A 20,877-nucleotide genomic window follows, 5' to 3' on the forward strand; every position below is an offset into this window, starting at 1 on the left:
ACACAATTTAAGTTAATGCTCTGAATTCGCAGCTAAAGTTAAAATTTCCAGGTCAACCACAAATAATCCCACTACCTTTTAATATCATCCGATAACTAATTCAATGCTGATTTGTTGCTTTGCCCACTTACCACTTCAAGGCCATCTGTAAAACATTGCCAGCTCAACGTGCGAGACGAGTGAGTTGCTTGAACATACACAGCAAAGAGCGCTACGCGCGTAGCGCTCTAGATTTGATACTCAGACACCATATTAGGAAAAAGGGCTGATGCTGACCGATTTATTACACATCCAGAAGAATACATTTGAGTCGTTATAGGCTCTGGTAAAGTTGTGACAAAAAATTATCAGGGAGGAAAAATCTGAGGGGGCACGTGCCCCCTCACTTTGAATGGGCATGACGCCACTGACTGTAACACGTAAACAAAAAAATACTTCTGGAACAATATGCTGCTGAAAAAGTGAACGGGAAATAATGCACTATTGTGATTGTTTTGAAGATAAGTACATTAAAATGCTTTGTAAGCAGGTTTATTTTAAGACATGATAACAGAAAAGCATATGCATGTCGTACAGGTTTATAGTTAACGTTATCATAATCTGTAGCATAAAAAGATGAGCTTTGTTTACAAAAGCTGGTTTACAATTTAGGGATGCATGTAGATTCCTCCTCTGCTGTAGTTACATGTGGAATTATTCAATTACCCAAATTGCAGTTCAGACTACACACCCATCAACTTGGTACTTTTCCACAAAATCATTCTGTTCCATGCAGTAAATCCTGTTGACTGCTGCTTGGCATGTTGAGGTTGATAGCATCTGCTCAACCCATGTCTTTGAATCCAACAGGTACTGCATGCTGAGAGAGAAAGAGTTCATGTCTATTAGCTTTAAGGTCTTCTATATGCTAGTGCATCTGTTTTCAAGGTTTTTGATGCCAATTTTGCCAAAGACCCTGAAATATAATAATCTAAATGCAAGGGGATCCTACATTTTTCATGTATAGGCAGCTACTGTATATTTCCAGGTATAAAGTTATTTTCTTAATACGATATTGTATTAAGTTATTTTCTAGTATTAAAGCAGATCTGAATTTGTTACATGTACACTACCGTTCAAAAGTTTGGGGTCAGTACTATTTTTAAAAATGTTTTTTTATGTTCACCAAGACTGCATTATATTGCTGTGAGTTTGTGGAAACAGTGATACATATTTTCAGGATTCTTAAACGAATAGTTCAATAGAACAGCATTTATTTGGAATAATTTTTTTTGTAACCTTTGCTATCACTTCTGATCAATGTAATACATCCTTGCTAAAAGTATTATTATTATTATTATTATTATTATTGTTAAAAAAAACTACTGACCACAAACTATGGTAGGCTAGTGTATAAACCAGAAAAGTATGGAAATTATTTAACTATTTAAATTAATTATATTATTTTTAGTGCTGTCAACAGTAACTCGTTAAGGCATGTGATTTGTTTTTGTTCAGTTCAACGTGTTAAAATATTTAAAGGGATAGTTCACCCAAAAATTTAAATTAGCCAATGATTTACTCACCCTCAAGTCATCCTAGGTGTATATGACATTCTTCTTTCAGACGAATACAATCGGAGTTATATAAAAAAATGTCCTGGCTCTTCCAAGCTTGATAATGGCAGTGAATGACTGTCTGTCTTTGGAAGTCCATCAAAGCACATCCATCCATGATTAAAGTGCTCCACACGTCTCCAGGCGTTAATAAAGGCCTTCTGAAGTGAAGCAATGCGTTCATGTAAGAAAAATATCCATATTTAAAACATTATCGACTAAAATAACCAGCTTCCGGAAGACGGCCGTACGCAAGTAGACTTGCGCCAAAACAGTAACACTTGAACTTGACGCACAATGTGATAACAAACGCGGTTGCCCGGCCCTGTTTGTTTGAACTGCGAGATGCGTCATTTGCCATCATTACATTGTGCATCAAGATCAAGTGTTACTCTTTTGGCGTAAATTGATGCGTACGGCCGACTGCCGGAAGCTAGCTATTTTAGTCGATAAAGTTTTAAATATGGATATTTTTCTTACATGAAGGCATAACTTCACTTCAGAAGGCCTTTATTAACCCCCGCAGAGCCGTTTCGAGCACTTTAATCATGAATAGATGTGCTTTGATGGACATCCAAAGACAGCCAGCCATTCACTCCTATTATCAAGCTTGGAACACCCAGGACATTATTTAAAGGAGACCTATTATGCCCCTTTTCACAAGATGTAAAATAAGTCTCTGATGTCCCCAGAGTGTGTATGTGAAGTTTTAGCTCAAAATACCCCACAGATAATTTTTTACACCATGTTTAAATTGTCACTTTTTGGTGCTCAGAAAAACGCGCTGTTTTAGTGTGTGCCCTTTAAATGCAAATAAGCTGCTGCTGCACGCACAGGGGGCAGAGCTTCATGAGCTCAGTCTCAGGACAATTTCATCTCACAGAATGATGATAATATCAGAAACTTTCAGTAACGGTGTTCATTTCGACCCGGAGTCGGACAATAATGCCTACAGAGTCAGAGTGCTGTATGGAGATGGAACAGGTATAGTTTAGTTTAATTACGGTTATAACGTATTTGTCATCTGCTTGTATGTATCCACTATTAATAGCCTACAAGTCTGCTGTTTCGGACCAGGTCCGAATGATGATCAAAAATATAATAATGAGTTTAATAAAGTTTATTGTACATCACACAAAAGATGAAGCGTCAGTTTTACTCCAGAAAATCACCGTAAGAGCTGAGTAAACAGTATAAGAAGTGCGTAAACGAATTTCGGTAGAGTTGAGGGAGCATTTTCTTTGAAAACAAAATAATTCCACCTCGTCTTCAGCGGCTGCCTCAGATTTCGGGAGTAAATAGAGAGAGCTATGTGGATTAATACATCCAGCCACACAACACCTACAATGCTTGGGAGACATTCTCGTCAGTGCAGCAATGGCGGATGTATACAACTCGCTGGGAACTCGATCAGGGCGGGTCTATGTTAAAACGGCAGTGTCTGTCAACACTCGTGGGCGGGGCCTGTGGCTTTAGTGACGTCACTAAAGCCGCATTCTGAAAACAGGTCGTTGGGAGACACTGCTGATGATTTATGGGGATTAATAAAAAAGGAGTGAGTGGATTTTTATCACTATTGGGTGGTTGTGTACACACTGCCAACAAACATTTATGTCCAAACAGCATGCAAAAGTGAATTTTGCATAATAGGTCCCCTTTAATATAACTCTGATTGTATTTGTCTGAAAGAAAAATGTCATATATACGCCTGGGATGGCTTCAGGGTGAGTAAATCATGGGCTAATTTTCATTTTTTTATTTTCGTTATATGATCATGCTCTTATTCACGCAAACGCTTTTAAAGAGTGACAATACAAAAGAGAGCGCGCTGTCTGTGAATGTCATGTCTCTTTTGCGCTTGAACGAACAGTGATACACATCTTAAAAAATGTGATTAATCTATTTTTCTTTTATTGATTGACAGCACTAATTATTTTATATACTAAGTGTATTAGAACTTTTCTAAATATCCAGAAAACAGAAAATCATACCGAAATATGTAATACTAATCTAATAAGAAATACATCTTCTAAATGAAAAAATAAAAAATGACTTACTTTTCACTCGAGTCTTTGGTGGGGCCATCATTGCCCATGATGAGGTACGTCTCGCCCTCTTTCAGCTCACCTTTGCAGTGCTTTCTCTTGGCAAACACCCGTGTGCTGCCTGGGCTCACGTCCCAGTCTCCCACTGAGGTTTAGAGGTTGAACTCTTAATTTAATTGAGCATTTATAAAATAACAAGCACAGCACAGTGTCCTTTTTTAATTTATTTTTAAAATGCTCCTGACATTATCTATATTTCTCATAATTACTGTAATGCATGTGACACTCTAATGAACTTGCTATTATTTTTAGGGAAAATAATAACTTACTGTATTGGAGGACCACCTTTACAGATGTTGAATACAAGATAAAGTTGCTCTCTTCAGTAACTGAATCCACAATGACTTCAAATGCTGTCAGAAAAAAATATGCATTAGTAAAGTCAAATCTGCTTTATTGAAAATATTTGACCCTCAAAAATCTTTTAGGTTTTGTTAATGTTTGCTTGTATTTGGGTCACAAACCATAGTCAATGTTGGAGTTGTTACAAGCATAATCATATCTGTCCTTTTTAGTGATTTTCATCTCAGTTTTTTTTTTCTCAGAGAAACAACCCCCTGATGACACAGAGACCATTAGATTTTATGATGGCATAAAAATCAAACCAATTCTACAATTAACAATCATTGGAGTGGTGTAGATATGCTAACTGGTTTTAAAATGTGTGTAATTGATTGAATGGTAAACGAATTACGAGAACCTACTTTCTGCACATTGGCACACATCATCTGAGCACAGGACAGAAACCATGTTGCTTCTCTTGGGGGCGCTGTACAGCACAGAACATCTCCTGTCTGTGAAAATGATGGGGATTGATATTTACATAAGTGACAAATCAGATCATCCACAATAAAGAAAAGGTAACTATTAGCTATTCATTATCTAGTATGGGGGGGGGGGGGGGAGTTAAAAGTTACTTTTGATGTAACTTTTGACTTGCATCACTTCAAATGTTTGTTTTTTTTCAGAATTTCCTCAAAAAAACTTTTACATATGAAAAATGTATGTTATCTTTTCAGAATTCAGATTGTATCTTCATTATTATATCAAGACAGTTATAACACCTTGACATTTTGATATTATGCTCCCCTATTAAATATTTATCAAATTATATTTATCATGTCATTAACAAGATTAAATGTCACAGTCCGGTAAAATACTGTACATTTGAAGTGAAATGGAGGAACCGCTTGCCTGGTTCATAGTAATCATAAAATGTAGCAGGAGCTGGTTGAACTAATCCAATGGGCACACTTTGCTTAGCTCTGAATGCTATACAGGTCCCATCTTCATCTATCTGAGGGGTGAAGGAAATACAAGTTTGACTTAAAAAAAAAAAAAAAAAAAATTATGGGGAGATATGATTAATTATGACTGTGTGTTTGTGCTCATGTCACCTCATTGAAGTACAACAGCACTCTTCCACGTGTGAGCTCATAGTGAGAAATATATCTGTCCACCAGGTCTTTCAGCTGTTGGAGAGAAAGTTACAGAAAATAAGAGAAAAGTAGAATCAACGAAGAAAGCAAAATGCAGAAAGACATTTTATAAGATAAATATTAAAACAGAGGAAGTCTAGATTACACACTTTATATTATAATAATATAAAATTCTAAATAAACAAATAATTCAATATATATTTATACATTTAATAAACAAATAATTATATATAATAGTAGTTATAGTAGTTAATAACTATTTAAACCTTGAAAGATTTTTATTTATTATAAAATATTTTAAATGAAAACATGCCAACAGGTTAATGAAAATATAATAATTACTTGAATTACTTATTTAAACAATTAATTAAAAATACTTTCAAAATGCCATGTAAGGTCAAAAGTCATTGGATAAGATTAGTGTTGACCTTTTCCAGATCTGTACTAATTGCATCAAAGCCACTAAGTAGAGTAATGTCAGCAATGGCCATTCCAGAAAGTTTCCTCCCCTGTGTGTGCCTGTGAGGGGACAGATGATTCTAATAAACCTTTAAAACAGCAGATTATGATTAAGACAACTGATGTTTGTCAAAAGTATCTTTTTCTCACCTGACACACACCGTATAGACCACATCATTTTGCATGTTTTGCATGGAGTCTCTTCTTTGTCTCTTCTTTGTCTCAGTCTTTTCAGTGGCCGACTTGAGGGGATCTCCCTTCCCATCTGACTTTTTAGAAAGATCTTCTCCCTTCCCATCTGACTTTTTAGAGGGATCTTTTCCCTTTCCATCTGATTTTTTAGAGGGATCTTCTCCCTTTCGTTCTTCTGAATTTTTAGAGGGATCTTTTCCCTTTCCATCTGACTTTTTAGAGGGATCTTCTCCCTTCCGGTCTTCTGACTTTTTAGAGTGATCTTCTCCCTTTCGCTCTTCTGACATTTTAGAGGGATCTTCTCCCTTCCGCTCTTCGGAATTTTTAGAGTGCTCTTTTCCCTTCCGCTCTTCGGAATTTTTAGAGTGCTCTTTTCCCTTCCGCTCTTCGGAATTTTTAGAGTGCTCTTTTCCCTTCCGCTCTTCGGAATTTTTAGAGTGCTCTTTGCCCTTCTGCTCTTCTGACTTTTTAGAGTGATCTTCTCCTTTCCGCTCTTCAGAATTTTTAGAGTGCTCTTTTCCCTTCCGCTCTTCAGAATTTTTAGAGTGCTCTTTTCCCTTCCGCTCTTCGGAATTTTTAGAGTGCTCTTTTCCCTTCCGCTCTTCAGAATTTTTAGAGTGCTCTTTTCCCTTCCGCTCTTCAGAATTTTTAGAGTGATCTTCTCCCTTCCGCTCTTCAGAATTTTTAGAGTGCTCTTTTCCCTTCCGCTCTTCGGAATTTTTAGAGTGCTCTTTTCCCTTCCGCTCTTCAGAATTTTTAGAGTGCTCTTTGCCCTTCTGCTCTTCTGACTTTTTAGAGTGATCTTTTCCCTTCCGCTCTTCAGAATTTTTAGAGTGCTCTTCTCCCTTCCGCTCTTCAGAATTTTTAGAGTGCTCTTTTCCCTTCCGCTCTTCAGAATTTTTAGAGTGCTCTTTTCCCTTCCGCTCTTCTGAATTTTTAGAGTGCTCTTTTCCCTTCCGCTCTTCAGAATTTTTAGAGTGCTCTTTTCCCTTCCGCTCTTCGGAATTTTTAGAGTGCTCTTTTCCCTTCCGCTCTTCGGAATTTTTAGAGTGCTCTTTTCCCTTCCGCTCTTCAGAATTTTTAGAGTGCTCTTTTCCCTTCCGCTCTTCGGAATTTTTTGAGTGCTCTTTTCCCTTCCGCTCTTCGGAATTTTTAGAGTGCTCTTTTCCCTTCCGCTCTTCAGAATTTTTAGAGTGCTCTTTTCCCTTCCGCTCTTCAGAATTTTTAGAGTGCTCTTTTCCCTTCCGCTCTTCAGAATTTTTAGAGTGCTCTTTTCCCTTCCGCTCTTCAGAATTTTTAGAGTGCTCTTTTCCCTTCCGCTCTTCAGAATTTTTAGAGTGCTCTTCTCCCTTCCGCTCTTCAGAATTTTTAGAGTGCTCTTTTCCCTTCCGCTCTTCGGAATTTTTAGAGTGCTCTTTTCCCTTCCGCTCTTCAGAATTTTTAGAGTGCTCTTTTCCCTTCCGCTCTTCGGAATTTTTAGAGTGCTCTTTTCCCTTCCGCTCTTCGGAATTTTTAGAGTGCTCTTTTCCCTTCCGCTCTTCAGAATTTTTTGAGTGCTCTTTTCCCTTCCGCTCTTCAGAATTTTTTGAGTGCTCTTTTCCCTTCCGCTCTTCAGAATTTTTAGAGTGATCTTTTCCCTCCCGCTCTTCTGACTTTTTAGAGTGCTCTTTTCCCTTCCGCTCTTCAGAATTTTTAGAGTGATCTTTTCCCTTCCGCTCTTCAGAATTTTTAGAGTGATCTTTTCCCTCCCGCTCTTCTGACTTTTTAGAGTGCTCTTTTCCCTTCCGCTCTTCAGAATTTTTTGAGTGCTCTTTTCCCTTCCGCTCTTCAGAATTTTTAGAGTGCTCTTTTCCCTTTTGCTCTTCAGAATTTTTAGAGTGATCTTTTCCCTCCCGCTCTTCTGACTTTTTAGAGTGCTCTTTTCCCTTCCGCTCTTCAGAATTTTTAGAGTGATCTTCTCCCTTCCGCTCTTCGGAATTTTTAGAGTGCTCTTTTCCCTTCCGCTCTTCAGAATTTTTAGAGTGCTCTTTTCCCTTCCGCTCTTCAGAATTTTTAGAGGGATCTTTTCCCTTCCGCTCTTCAGAATTTTTAGAGTGCTCTTTTCCCTTCTGCTCTTCTGACTTTTTAGAGTGATCTTTTCCCTTCCGCTCTTCAGAATTTTTAGAGGGATCTTTTCCCTTCCGCTCTTCAGAATTTTTAGAGTGCTCTTCTCCCTTCCGCTCTTCAGAATTTTTAGAGTGCTCTTTTCCCTTCCGCTCTTCTGAATTTTTAGAGTGCTCTTTTCCCTTCCGCTCTTCAGAATTTTTAGAGGGATCTTTTCCCTTCCGCTCTTCAGAATTTTTAGAGTGCTCTTTTCCCTTCCGCTCTTCAGAATTTTTAGAGTGCTCTTTTCCCTTCCGCTCTTCAGAATTTTTAGAGTGCTCTTTTCCCTTCCGCTCTTCAGAATTTTTAGAGGGATCTTTACCCTTCCGCTCTTCAGAATTTTTAGAGTGCTCTTTTCCCTTCCGCTCTTCAGAATTTTTAGAGGGATCTTTACCCTTCCGCTCTTCAGAATTTTTAGAGTGCTCTTTTCCCTTCCGCTCTTCAGAATTTTTAGAGTGCTCTTTTCCCTTTTGCTCTTCTGACTTTTTAGAGGGATCTTCTCCCTTCCGCTCTTCAGAATTTTTAGAGGGATCTTTTCCCTTCCGCTCTTCAGAATTTTTAGAGGGATCTTTACCCTTCCGCTCTTCAGAATTTTTAGAGTGCTCTTTTCCCTTCCGCTCTTCAGAATTTTTAGAGGGATCTTTACCCTTCCGCTCTTCAGAATTTTTAGAGTGCTCTTTTCCCTTCCGCTCTTCAGAATTTTTAGAGTGCTCTTTTCCCTTTTGCTCTTCTGACTTTTTAGAGGGATCTTCTCCCTTCCGCTCTTCAGAATTTTTAGAGGGATCTTTTCCCTTCCGCTCTTCAGAATTTTTAGAGTGCTCTTTTCCCTTCCGCTCTTCAGAATTTTTAGAGTGCTCTTTTCCCTTCCGCTCTTCAGAATTTTTAGAGGGATCTTTACCCTTCCGCTCTTCAGAATTTTTAGAGTGCTCTTTTCCCTTCCGCTCTTCAGAATTTTTAGAGGGATCTTTACCCTTCCGCTCTTCAGAATTTTTAGAGTGCTCTTTTCCCTTCCGCTCTTCAGAATTTTTAGAGTGCTCTTTTCCCTTCCGCTCTTCAGAATTTTTAGAGGGATCTTTACCCTTCCGCTCTTCAGAATTTTTAGAGTGCTCTTTTCCCTTCCGCTCTTCAGAATTTTTAGAGTGCTCTTTTCCCTTCCGCTCTTCAGAATTTTTAGAGTGCTCTTTTCCCTTTTGCTCTTCTGACTTTTTAGAGGGATCTTCTCCCTTCCGCTCTTCAGAATTTTTAGAGGGATCTTTTCCCTTCCGCTCTTCTGACTTTTTAGAGTGCTCTTTTCCCTTCCGCTCTTCAGAATTTTTAGAGTGCTCTTTTCCCTTTTGCTCTTCTGACTTTTTAGAGGGATCTTCTCCCTTCCGCTCTTCAGAATTTTTAGAGGGATCTTTTCCCTTCCGCTCTTCTGACTTTTTAGAGTGCTCTTTTCCCTTCCGCTCTTCAGAATTTTTAGAGTGCTCTTTTCCCTTCCGCTCTTCAGAATTTTTAGAGTGCTCTTTTCCCTTCCGCTCTTCGGAATTTTTAGAGTGCTCTTTTCCCTTCCGCTCTTCAGAATTTTTAGAGTGATCTTTTCCCTTCTGCTCTTCAGACTTTTTAGAGTGCTCTTTTCCCTTCCGCTCTTCAGAATTTTTAGAGTGCTCTTTTCCCTTCCGCTCTTCAGAATTTTTAGAGTGATCTTTTCCCTTCCGCTCTTCAGAATTTTTAGAGTGATCTTTTCCCTTCTGCTCTTCAGACTTTTTAGAGTGCTCTTTTCCCTTCCGCTCTTCAGAATTTTTAGAGTGCTCTTTTCCCTTCCGCTCTTCTGACTTTTTAGAATGATCTTTTCCCTTCAGCTCTTCAGAATTTTTAGAGTGCTGTTTGGAATCAGAAGTTTCTCGTTCTTTAGCTAAAAATAGATTTTTGTAAGAATAATTGCACAGTTATTGCACAGTCACATAATAAGTGAAAAAAAAGAAAAAATTAAATGTAGTTAAATTAAGTCTCGATTTTGCCTCAATTCATAACTCACTTGTATATTCCACTTTTCCCTCTACAGTTACATGTATTGACAAATCAGCACAGTTGGAGTCTTCCTTAAGAACATAATAAGTCTTTGCCACCTACAGTAACACAAATCCCCATGAAAGATAACACAGCTGTGGCATACATTTATATATTTGGGGTCAGTAAGACTTTTTTAATGTTTTTGAAAGAAGTCTCTTACACTCAACCAAGGCTGCATTTATTTGATCAAAATTCAGTAAAACAGTAATATTGTGAAATTTCAAAATTTAAATATATACAGTGCTGGTCAGAATTATTTGCCCCCTTGGTAAATATGATCAAAGATGGCTGTAAAAAAATAAATCTGCATTGTTAATCCTTTTGATATTTTATAAAAAAAAATAGCAAAAATCTAACCTTTCATTGAAGTAAAATAATTGAAAGTGGGGGGGAAATCACATTATGAAATAAATGTTTTTCTCCAAAATGTGTTGGGAATAATTATTTGCCCCGTTTTATTAAATACTTTTTGCAACCTCCTTTTTCCAAGATAACAGCTCTGAGTCTTCTCCTATAATGCCTGATGAGTTTGGAGAACACCTGACAAGAGATCAGAGACCATTCCTCCATACAGAATCTCTCCAGATCCTTCAGATTCCCAGATCCATGTTGGCGCTTCTTCTCTTCAGTTCATCCCACTCATCTTCTATAGGGTTCAGTATGAAATGTCATCTTCTATATGTTTCATCTGGCCATAGAACCTGTCCCGGTTGAAGTTCCAGTAGTGTCAGTTACTTTTCTAACGTTGAATGGCCAGATGAAACAAAAAAGAGCTTTTTGGCAGCAAACACTTAACATGGGTTTGCTTCATACAGGGATAAAAAAGTAGTCCATGTGTAAAATGAAATACTCTGCTGTATCTTTAATGATGTAGGCCTAATTTTCTGCCAGAGGTCCTGGACATCTTGTTCAGATACATGGCATCATGGATTCGATCAAATACCAACTGATAAAAAATCAAAACCTGACAACCTCTGCTATAAATCTTATAACGGGCCATGTTTGGATCTTCCAACAGGACAGTGATCCAAAAACAAACATCAAAATCAAAACAAAAATGTGTCACTGAGCACAAAACCAAGCATCTGCAATGGCCATCCCAGTTCCCAGACCTGAACCCTATAGAAGATGAGTGGGATGAACTGAAGAGAAGAAGCGCCAACATGGATCTGGGAATCTGGAGAGATTCTGTATGGAGGAATGGTCTCTGATCTCTTGTCAGGTGTTCTCCAAACTCATCAGGCATTATAGGAGAAGACTCAGAGCTGTTATCTTGGAAAAAGGAGGTTGCAAAAAGTATTTAATAAAAGGGGGCAAATAATTATTCCCAACACATTTTGGAGAAAAACATTTATTTCATAATGTGATTTCCCCCCCACTTTCAATTATTTTACTTCAATGAAAGGTTAGATTTTTGCTAATTTTTTAAATAAAATATCAAAAGGATTAACAATGCAGATTTATTTTTTACAGCCATCTTTGATCATATTTACCAAGGGGGCAAATAATTCTGACCAGCACTGTATATTTTTCTATTTGAATATAATTTACAATTTAATTTATTCTTGTGATGGCAAAGCTAAATTTTAACAGCCATTACTACAGTCTTCAGTGTCAGATGATCCTCCAGAAATCATTCTAAAATGCAGATTTGGTGCTCAAGAAACATTTCTTATTATGGTAACACTGTAGTTTAGGGACCAATTCTGACTTTTGCTCATTAGCATGCATATTACTAGGATATTGGCTGTTTATTAGTCCTTATAAAGTATGAACATATTCTACATCCTTTAATCCTACCCAGTACCTAAAATTAACAACTACCTTGTTAACTATTAATAAGCAATAATTAGTATTATTAGTTTATTGAGGCAAAAGTCATAGTTAATTGTTAGTTAATAGTGAGAATTGGACCCTAATCTAAAGTGTGACCCTTATTATTATCAAAGTTGAAAAAAGTTGTGCTGCTCAATAATATTTTTGTGGTTATCGTGATAATCATTCTGTGATGAATAGAACGTTTTTATTTAAAGAAATCTTTTTTTGTAACATTATAAATGCCTTTACTGTCGCTTTTGATCAATTTAATGCATCCTTGCTGAGTTTTTTTCCCCTTAAAACTCTCTCCATTTATGGAAATATTATTTAAATCGCTTACTTTCAGTTTAAATTTTCCTTCTCCAGAAAGGTGTACATCTATTCCCCTTCCGGCTAGTCTCTGGAAAGACAAAAGCGATAAGAAGAAATATAAAGTACAAAAAAAAAAAAGATAACTACAGTTAAGTAATGACTGTCTAGGCATGTTCAGTTCATGGGTGTTCCTTTGTTCTAGTTTCCCACCACTCATCAGTCACCATGGACACTAACACTTATCATCACAGCTGTTCATCCTTTAGTTAATCATCTAGTTAATTATCTCTGTGAAGCCAGAGCTTTCCCTACCCGATGTTTTTTTTTCCTCGTTCTAAAAAAGAATTACGTAAACATGGCGTTGTCTCAAGAAACATCTGCGTACACACAAAACTAGGAAAAGCTAATATTAAACTATAGCTTAAATGATTGCCATTGCAGAGTCTTACATGCAGCAGAGTTTTTAGAGTCCCTCAAAGAATTTAAATATATATCAAAATCTTTCTTAAAAATGAAAAAAAGGAGTTTTCTTTGAAAATTTACACTTGTGAATATAACATTTGGCAAGAAAAAGTAGCAAGTTAAGAATAAATTAAAAAAGTATATAAGGGTCTAATTTCAGAGACTCACCAAAAACATTTTTTGGCTTATACAGAAGTTTAAAGATACCTTAACAAAATTTGAAAAGTCAACCCAGAAGATTTTGCAATAAAAACATTCCCAAAATAAATGAATAATTGTCTCATCAACCTGATGACAAGAGGAGCACAAAGGGGAAATACTATTATTAAATTGAGTAAACTTATAATTAACTGGGTAGCAATTGTGAATAATTTTAATAGACACTTCAACTACTTTATTAGATAAAAAGAGCCAGAAATCTTCCCATACTATATCATCAAATTTGTTATTCCAAAAGCTTACACAAGCAGGTAAAGAAATCTGATCTCTGTTAAAGGGGCTATGTGTAGTTTTTCTACTAAAATAAATCCTTTTTTTATTGCCTGTGTGTGAAGGGGTTGTAATCTCACATTAAAATGATCCACTTATAGCGGGTTTTGCTATTACCTCTGAAAGCAAGTATTCCTATTTCTATGTGAAGGCTCTGGGTCGGATTTACTGCAAAATCCAGTGACGTGACTGAGACCTGCATGCACGCTCCCGAGCCTCGTCTACTGACTTTGCACTCAACAGCGACGACACTGCAACTTATGACATGGAGTCTGCTAACACTAAGAAATGACCTGCTCCCAGCACAACACAGACTCCAACACGAACTCCACATAATGATAAAAAACAAACAAAAAAGTTTTATCTGCTGAAGCTCGTCAGGCCAAACGTGAATCGGATCAACTTTGGAAGAGAGAATTCTTGCAAAAAGTGTTCATAAGAGAGCAAGACACCTCTTTCATTTAAAAGTTGACTCACTAAAAGTATATATTTATCCAACCAATTATTTAAAAAAAAGAGATTTATTTTTATATTTAATATTTTGGTTGTTCCAGATAAAATTATATTATAAAAATTATAATGATATATTAGGGGCCAGCATATTAAAGCTTGTTTATGAAAACTAAAGAGTTAAAGGTATTTTAGAGATGTCATAGTTGCAGCGCAACAAAAAATGCAAACCTCCAACTGAACTGAAAATATAATTTGGGATAATATTCCAAAAAGATGTAGGAGTAGGATTTTATCCACTTTACCTTAAAATAATTATTAAGAGTGGAAAAGTCCACTAAGTCAAAACCACCCATTGTCCGATCAGCTATCAGAAAACTCATAACCCGAGATAACCCATCTGCTTTGGAAAGCAACACTCTACCTGTTATAGACAATCACACTGTAACCAAGAATTAAATTTGCATTGAATAGAAAGAATAAGAGGTTCAAAGTTCAGTTTTGATCTTTTTTTCTGATCTTTACATATAATTATACCCAAGTATTTAACTTCGGATTTGACATGAATCATGATGACTTTATCATCAGTGGAATGTTTAGTAGATAAAAGTTCACATTTGTGAAGATTAAGAACTAAACCAGAAGCAGATGAAAAGAGATCAATTATATTTAAGGCTACAGAAACTCGATCTTTTATTTTTCAGAAACAGAGTTGTGTCATCAGCCAGTTGGCTAATTAATATTGATTGGTTTGCAACAGAGATACCTTTCAAATGACTATTTTGAATGTGGATGGCTAATAATTGCATAGGAAGCAGAAAAAGATACAGCGATATTGGGCAGCCTTGACGGATGCCTCTGTCTACAGACTAGGGCTGTCAAACGATTAATCGCGATTAATCGCATCCAAAATAAAAGTTTGTTTTTACATAATATGTGTGTGTACGGTGTATAATTATTTTCTATATATAAATACACACACATGCATGTATATATTTAAGAAATATTTGCATGTATATACTGTGTATATATATTTATATTATATATAATTTATATTATATATAAATATTTTATATATAAATAACACATTTTTCTTAAATATATATGCATGTGTGTATTTATATATAGAAAATAATTATACTCCATACACACACATATATTATGTAAACACAAACTTTTATTTTGGATGCGATTAATCGCGATTAATCGTTTGACAGCCCTACTACAGACCCTTTCCAAAAATTTTGAATATCATGGAAAAGTTGATTTATTTCAAGTTTTCAACTTAACAGGTGAAACTAATATATTATATAGACTCATTACAAGCAAAGTGCGATATTTCAAACCTTTATTTGTTATAATTTTGATGATTATGGCTTACAGCTTATGAAACCCACAAAATCAAAATATTACATGAAATCACACAGTAATTTCACAGTAATACCATGGTCATTGAACCAGGTTTTGGTTCTTTTGGCAGTGTGGGCAGGTGCAAATCCTGCTGGAAAATGAAGGAAGCATGAAGTGCTCTGAAAATGTCCTGGTAAACGGCTGCTTTGGCTATGGATTTAACAATGTTAAGTTCCTCTAATTTGTATTGCTTGGCTTTTTGAGATCCAACTTTGAATAACATTAACCTAATATTGTATTTGAATAGCTCCCAACTAGAACCAAAATTATTTTCATCTTGAGCTTTATTAAAAAATAAATGAATTTTAGAAATTACAGATTGACACAAGTTTCCTCATCCTCTAATAAAGCAGAGTTTAGTTTCCAATATTAACTATATATTCTTGAGTAAGATGGGTTATCAAAAGACAGAATAATAGACTTATGATTGGACAGTGGAGAGGGCAAAATTTCAACCTTATTGACGTAATCAGATAAAGAGTCTATTATTAACCAGGGCCCGTATCCCTAAAGAATTTTTGTGCAAAAAGTGGCTCCTAGCGGCCAAATTCTAAGAAAATTCTCAGAGTCATGACGTTTTCTTAGAATTTCCCCTAAAAGTGACACGAAAATCCCAGTTAATATAAAAGCTATTCCTCAAGATTCCTAGCGCTTAAAAGGGCTCCTAAGGCGAGATCTGCTAAGAGCAGGGAAGAGGACTTTTAGTGGCTTAGGAGTTCCCCTAAGCAGCTGCACAAAATGTGTTTTTAGGATATTTGTTAACAAGCCTTCATAAATAGACCAGCCAGCAATCACAGACATTGATAAAAGCTGAGCCGTGTTACCCTCGTTAAGACCACACTGAGTTGTAACGTTGCAATTTCTACTACATTAAGGACAGCCCCTTGAGATAAGCCATCTTGTTTTCAATGGGGTCCATATGGGAGTGAAAGTACAAAATATGCCAGCTAGGATATTAATATGAGCAAATAAGACAGGAATCATTATTTGAACAGGGTGTAATGAGCTTAAGTTTTCACATTTTAGATTCTAATGTCAGGCTATAACCCCTACAGCTTACTATTCATTTTCCAGATATTTTCTTGAATGTGAAATATTATTTACAATTACAGTCTGCATAAGATTAGAGTGTATAATTATGTTTATTGATTTGAGGGTACATCCTTTGCTCATTATCACCAAAAGTTAATTTTCATCAAACTTGTAGGATCAACCAATCACGGCTTTTGAAATGATGACTCATACCTACAGTAGCAACGGGGTCAACCACACCTCCTCACTAAGATAGGATTTTCCATCCATTCCTTGCTCAGAGTTCACTGAAAATGTTCTGGAATCACTTCTAAGCTAAAACTCCTGGCAAGGAATTTTTAAGTTAAGTTAGGAGCTCTCTGAGAGGATTCTCAGAATCTTTAGGGATACGGGCCCAGAAGTCAATCCTATAGACCTCAATGAACCAGAGCTGTTAGACCAGGGGTGCGTTTCCCGAAAGCATCGTTGGCCAACTATGGTCGCAAGTTCATCGCAATGTCCATTGAACTCTATTGGTAACGACGGAACTTGCGACCATAGTTGGCCAACGATGCTTTCGGGAAACGCACCCCAGGTAAATTGTGAAGCATGAGGATGTTTTTCCCTCCAAATGTCAGTCAGACCGAAACGGGAAATCAATTCACAGAGGCCTGATGATCCATTAGATATTCTAGGTGGTGATCTATCCAAAGAGCTGTTTATAGTTTGGTTAAAGTCTCCACCCAAAAAAAAAAGCAAATTAGAATATTTAGATTTAAAATAGTCTAAATATGTTTCTATCGAATTAAACAGTTTTGAGTTATTTTTTTGTTGTTGCAGTGTTAAATCCATAAATGTTACCCAGGACAAAAGATACAATCATTTAAGGTAACTAATAAAAAAAGAAAGTGACCTTCAGGATCAGAGATTGTCTCTATTATTTTACCCTTAAACTTGTGCTTTAAAGTTAAGACTCCTGCTGAAAGATTAGAACCATATGAAGAAAACAACTCATCACACCATTGTGATTTCCAAAACTTAAAATTGCTAGAGTTTGCATGAGACTCTTGTATAAAACAAAAAGAGCTAAGAGATTTAGCATACAGAAAAATAGCTTTATGTTTGACGTCATTACATAACCCTCGTGCGTTAATTGAGCAAACAGAAAGTTTAGGAAACATTAGAACAATATGACACCAGAACTGTAACAAGTGATTCAGTCCATGAAATCCTGTAAATGAGAACATTTCTCGTAAATAAACAAGGTTCGGGTCATTTGAAAAAAAAAGAAAGAAAAAAAAAAACACCCACCGCAGATGCACCTCAAAGTGATTTTTTCTAATAGTCTGTTAATCTTTCAGTAGCCTAACTGTACGTTCACACCGCCGCCGGCGAGAGCGGCAAAATTCGCTCTCGCCGCCCTGCCACCGACGCCGTAGAAAGATTCGGGGACGCTCTGACGTAGATTAGAATGTGTGATTTTTTTCCTCCCAGGCGGAGGACTTCTACATTCCGATTGGTTGCCGCTGGTTGCCGCCGAACCGCGTCATAGCTTATTACCATAAAGTTGACTTGTTTTCAACTCCTCTCGCCGTCCAAGACGCGCCGCGCCGCCCTCGCCGGAGCTCGCCGCCGGCTCTCATTGAAAATGAATGGCTTCCGGCCACTTTGACGCTCTCGCCGCCGGCGGTGTGAACGCACAGTAAGCATTTTGAAGATTGAGAACTGTTACTTAAGTCAGAAACATGACAAAATGACAATTCAATGACCTCCATGTCTTGCAAATGAAGTTCTTTGCCATCAACGTACACCTTTAGACCAACAAAGTAAGCTTGCTAACAGGATCTCTCAACAAGTGGCCAAAGTTTATTACGCTGCATGCGATCCTCGGGGGACAAGTCTTCTGCGAAACGCAAGTGGTGCGTAGCAAGATAAGGAGAGTTCTTTGAGGCTTTCCAGAGAGCATTCCGAAAATAATGCATTGTGAACTGAAGAATAATTCTGCAAGGTTTTTTTACCAGAGGGCAGAGTGCCGTTGCTCCTCACTCTTCCCACACGGTGTACCACATCAATTAACTCGTGAGATTTACCAGCAAAAGCTGGGACAAGAGCCTTGCATATATCCAGAACTTTCTGCCAGAAATTCGACTAATACCTTCACTTCTTCGATGACTTTATCAAGGATGTCGGCTCTTTCATTAATGACAGACTTGAGTGATGTTATTATCATCATGGCTAAAGGGGAATGCAGATCTTCATCATCATTATCATCATCATCATTCCTTCCTTTTTTGCGTGATGGTTCCTTTAACGGAGTTTCAGGTAGAGGAACGACTGAATCAGAGCACGAGTCGAAGTCCACAGTCACACTTGCACCGAGATTAGATTTAGATTTACGTTTTTTATCTTTTGTCATAGTTCAAAAATTCTTTGAGCACGTAACTCAAATGTGTAAGGCCTATCTAACAAAAGTCTAAATAAAAGGATAGGCCTAATTCACGACAACGAACATCCCAAAAGCAGAATAAAAAATAAATAAGTAACAAAACAGACCCCTAAATGATCAAAAAGTGCTTTCGAGTAGAAATTATGTAGTATTAAACGAGATGCACTTTAAATTACATGTTTAAAGACAATTGTTCACGGACTGATTCACTCACACTGTCAACTTCACGCCGCCATTTTCACCCCCCATTTTATTTATATATATTATTTATATATATATATATATATATATATATATATATATATATATATATATATATATATAAATATATATATATATATATATATATATATATATATATATATATATATATGTGTATATATATATATATATTTATATATATGTGTATATATATATATGTATGTATATATATGTATATATATGTATATATATGTATATATATATATATATATATATATATATATATATATATATATATATATAAAATATCACTGTATTCCATATTACAACAGAGGCTATCCCGGCGGTGGGATAGCAAAATTTCAAGCAGCAAAGGCTGATCTGGTTATATTAGCTAGCTACAGGTTCAGTCCGTTTACCTTTAATTCTATTTCCACTTTCTTTTCATTTTTGTCCAACTGCAGCCTCTCCATCTCAGACCTTCCTGGAACGGTGAACTGTGCGTTGACTGCAGTGATGGGGATTTGTGGTATATTCAGTGCATACTCTGTGAGGGCTTCCAAAGCCACGACAGTATCCTAAAGTGTGTTTGAACAGTAAAATTAGTATTCTCATTTTATAATTCCTTCTTCAGATATTCTTTGGCATCAGGAACCCTGAAAAAATTCATTCAGTCGCATTAGACTCACCTGTGTTGATTTGAAACCTCCTTCATAGTTCTCTTGTGAAGACAAGAAGCATGCAGCAGCATGTGCTGTTATTAAGTCATTCTGTTCTAGTGCAGTCATGAGAGCGTATGCAGTGGTCTCTACTGTTAACGCCTCATTTACCAGTCGCATATTGAAGTCATCTTTCCACACAAGACACTCTCCCTCTAATCAGTTCAGTTGAGCAGGTTAGAAGAAAGAATTTACAGAAATAACACGAATTAATGACTTAAATAGATGAGTCTCTTTAATAAAGTACTTCCATAAACAATTCAGTATATGGTATGATACCTGGTTTTGCAAGACTTTTGAGTTTCTTCCAGGCTGACAGTGCTCGAGTGTGGTCAGTGAGGCAGATAGACAAGCAGTACGCCGTAATGGCTAATGCATAGGGTCTTTTAAGATCACCAGCCCGTATTAGGAGGAAGTCGGTGGCACGATACATACTTTTCTCCTAGTCGGCATTAAAAGACAATATTTTTTTTCCTTTATTACAACATCGCATTCTTTCATTTGTCTCTCGAGCAGGCTATTTGTCAATCCAGGCTCACTGGAAATATGTGACTCTGACAACATTTCTGCAAAACACAACCTTGATGAAGGAAGCTAAAACAGCAAAAGATTTGCATTTCGCGCTTCACCCCACAGAGCGGGTATAAATGGGAAGTGGATGCAAGCACCAGTTGTTTTTCACTGAGGAGCCGAGCAGGAGCCTGGCCTCAGCGGTGGTCCAGCAGTGGTCCAGCGGTTGTGGCGATGGGACGTACATCTCCCATCCCTCCTTCAGGGAACGAGGGTTACATGCGTAACCAAGACGTGGGAGAGGCTGTCGTGAGGAGCATGAGTTCTGGGAACCAGGTGCGGTTGGGCCAATAAGGGGCAACTAGCAAATCCTCCTCCCTGATTTTGCACAGTGTCTGTGTGAGAAGGCTCACTGGGGAAAACGCATACTTGCGTAGGCCCCGAGGTTCAGGGAGTAGAATAACTGGCAATGGCATGAGCCCGGAGAGGCAAACAGGTCTACCTGTGCAGCTTCGAAGTTGCCCCATATCAGCTGGGCCACCTGGGAATGGAGTCTGCACTCTCCAGAATCCAGGAATGTAAGTGGCACGAAGCGACCTCAGATGCTGCTGACTCCATAGGAGGAGATGGCGGGCGCGTTGCAACATGCGGCAGGAGCATAGACCACCTTGATTGTTGATGTTCGCAACAGTTGCAGTGTTGTCTGTACGAACCAGTTCGTGCTTGCCAAGTAGCGGCTTTTTGAGGCGGCCCAGCGCAAGGTGTACTGCTAACAACTTGAGGCTGTTGATGTGCCAATGCAGTTGGGGGCCCGACCAGATCCCCGCAACTGCATGCCCGTTGTACGTGGCCCCCCAACCGGTGGTGGAGGCATCCGTGGTGACCACAGAATGCCTGTACACTTGTTCTAGGGGAACTCCTGCCCGTAAAAGGGTCTGACCACGGGCTGAGGGTTCGATGGCAGGCCGGGGTGATTGTCACAAGGAGCTTGCCACTCTGCCACGCCCATCTCGGGACTCGGCCGTGAAGCCAGTGCTGAAGCGGCCTCATATGAAAAAACCAGAG

At 37.6% G+C, this 20,877-nt stretch overlaps 1 protein-coding gene across 1 annotated transcript in view; it reads right to left on the reverse strand.

The window, feature by feature from the left end:
• Positions 1-501: 501 nt before the first annotated feature.
• The window catches only part of LOC307173060 (uncharacterized protein), a 74,997-nt gene continuing 54,621 nt past the window's right edge, over positions 502-20,877 (reverse strand). Inside the window, exons 27-40 of the mRNA XM_079895864.1 lie at positions 19,582-19,744; positions 19,273-19,457; positions 19,003-19,161; positions 12,143-12,202; positions 9,950-10,040; positions 5,749-9,826; positions 5,568-5,658; positions 5,098-5,172; positions 4,895-4,997; positions 4,405-4,494; positions 4,165-4,257; positions 3,970-4,053; positions 3,653-3,785; positions 502-859 (exon numbers count right to left, since the gene is read on the reverse strand). Of these exons, the coding sequence (XP_079751990.1) occupies positions 718-859; positions 3,653-3,785; positions 3,970-4,053; positions 4,165-4,257; positions 4,405-4,494; positions 4,895-4,997; positions 5,098-5,172; positions 5,568-5,658; positions 5,749-9,826; positions 9,950-10,040; positions 12,143-12,202; positions 19,003-19,161; positions 19,273-19,457; positions 19,582-19,744 (5,547 nt within the window). The 3' untranslated portion in view covers positions 502-717. The remainder of the gene's footprint in view (positions 860-3,652; positions 3,786-3,969; positions 4,054-4,164; positions 4,258-4,404; positions 4,495-4,894; positions 4,998-5,097; positions 5,173-5,567; positions 5,659-5,748; positions 9,827-9,949; positions 10,041-12,142; positions 12,203-19,002; positions 19,162-19,272; positions 19,458-19,581; positions 19,745-20,877) is intronic.

Source organism: Squalius cephalus, assembly GCF_949319135.1.
Source record: "Squalius cephalus genome assembly, chromosome: 15".
Classification (NCBI taxonomy): domain Eukaryota; kingdom Metazoa; phylum Chordata; class Actinopteri; order Cypriniformes; family Leuciscidae; genus Squalius; species Squalius cephalus.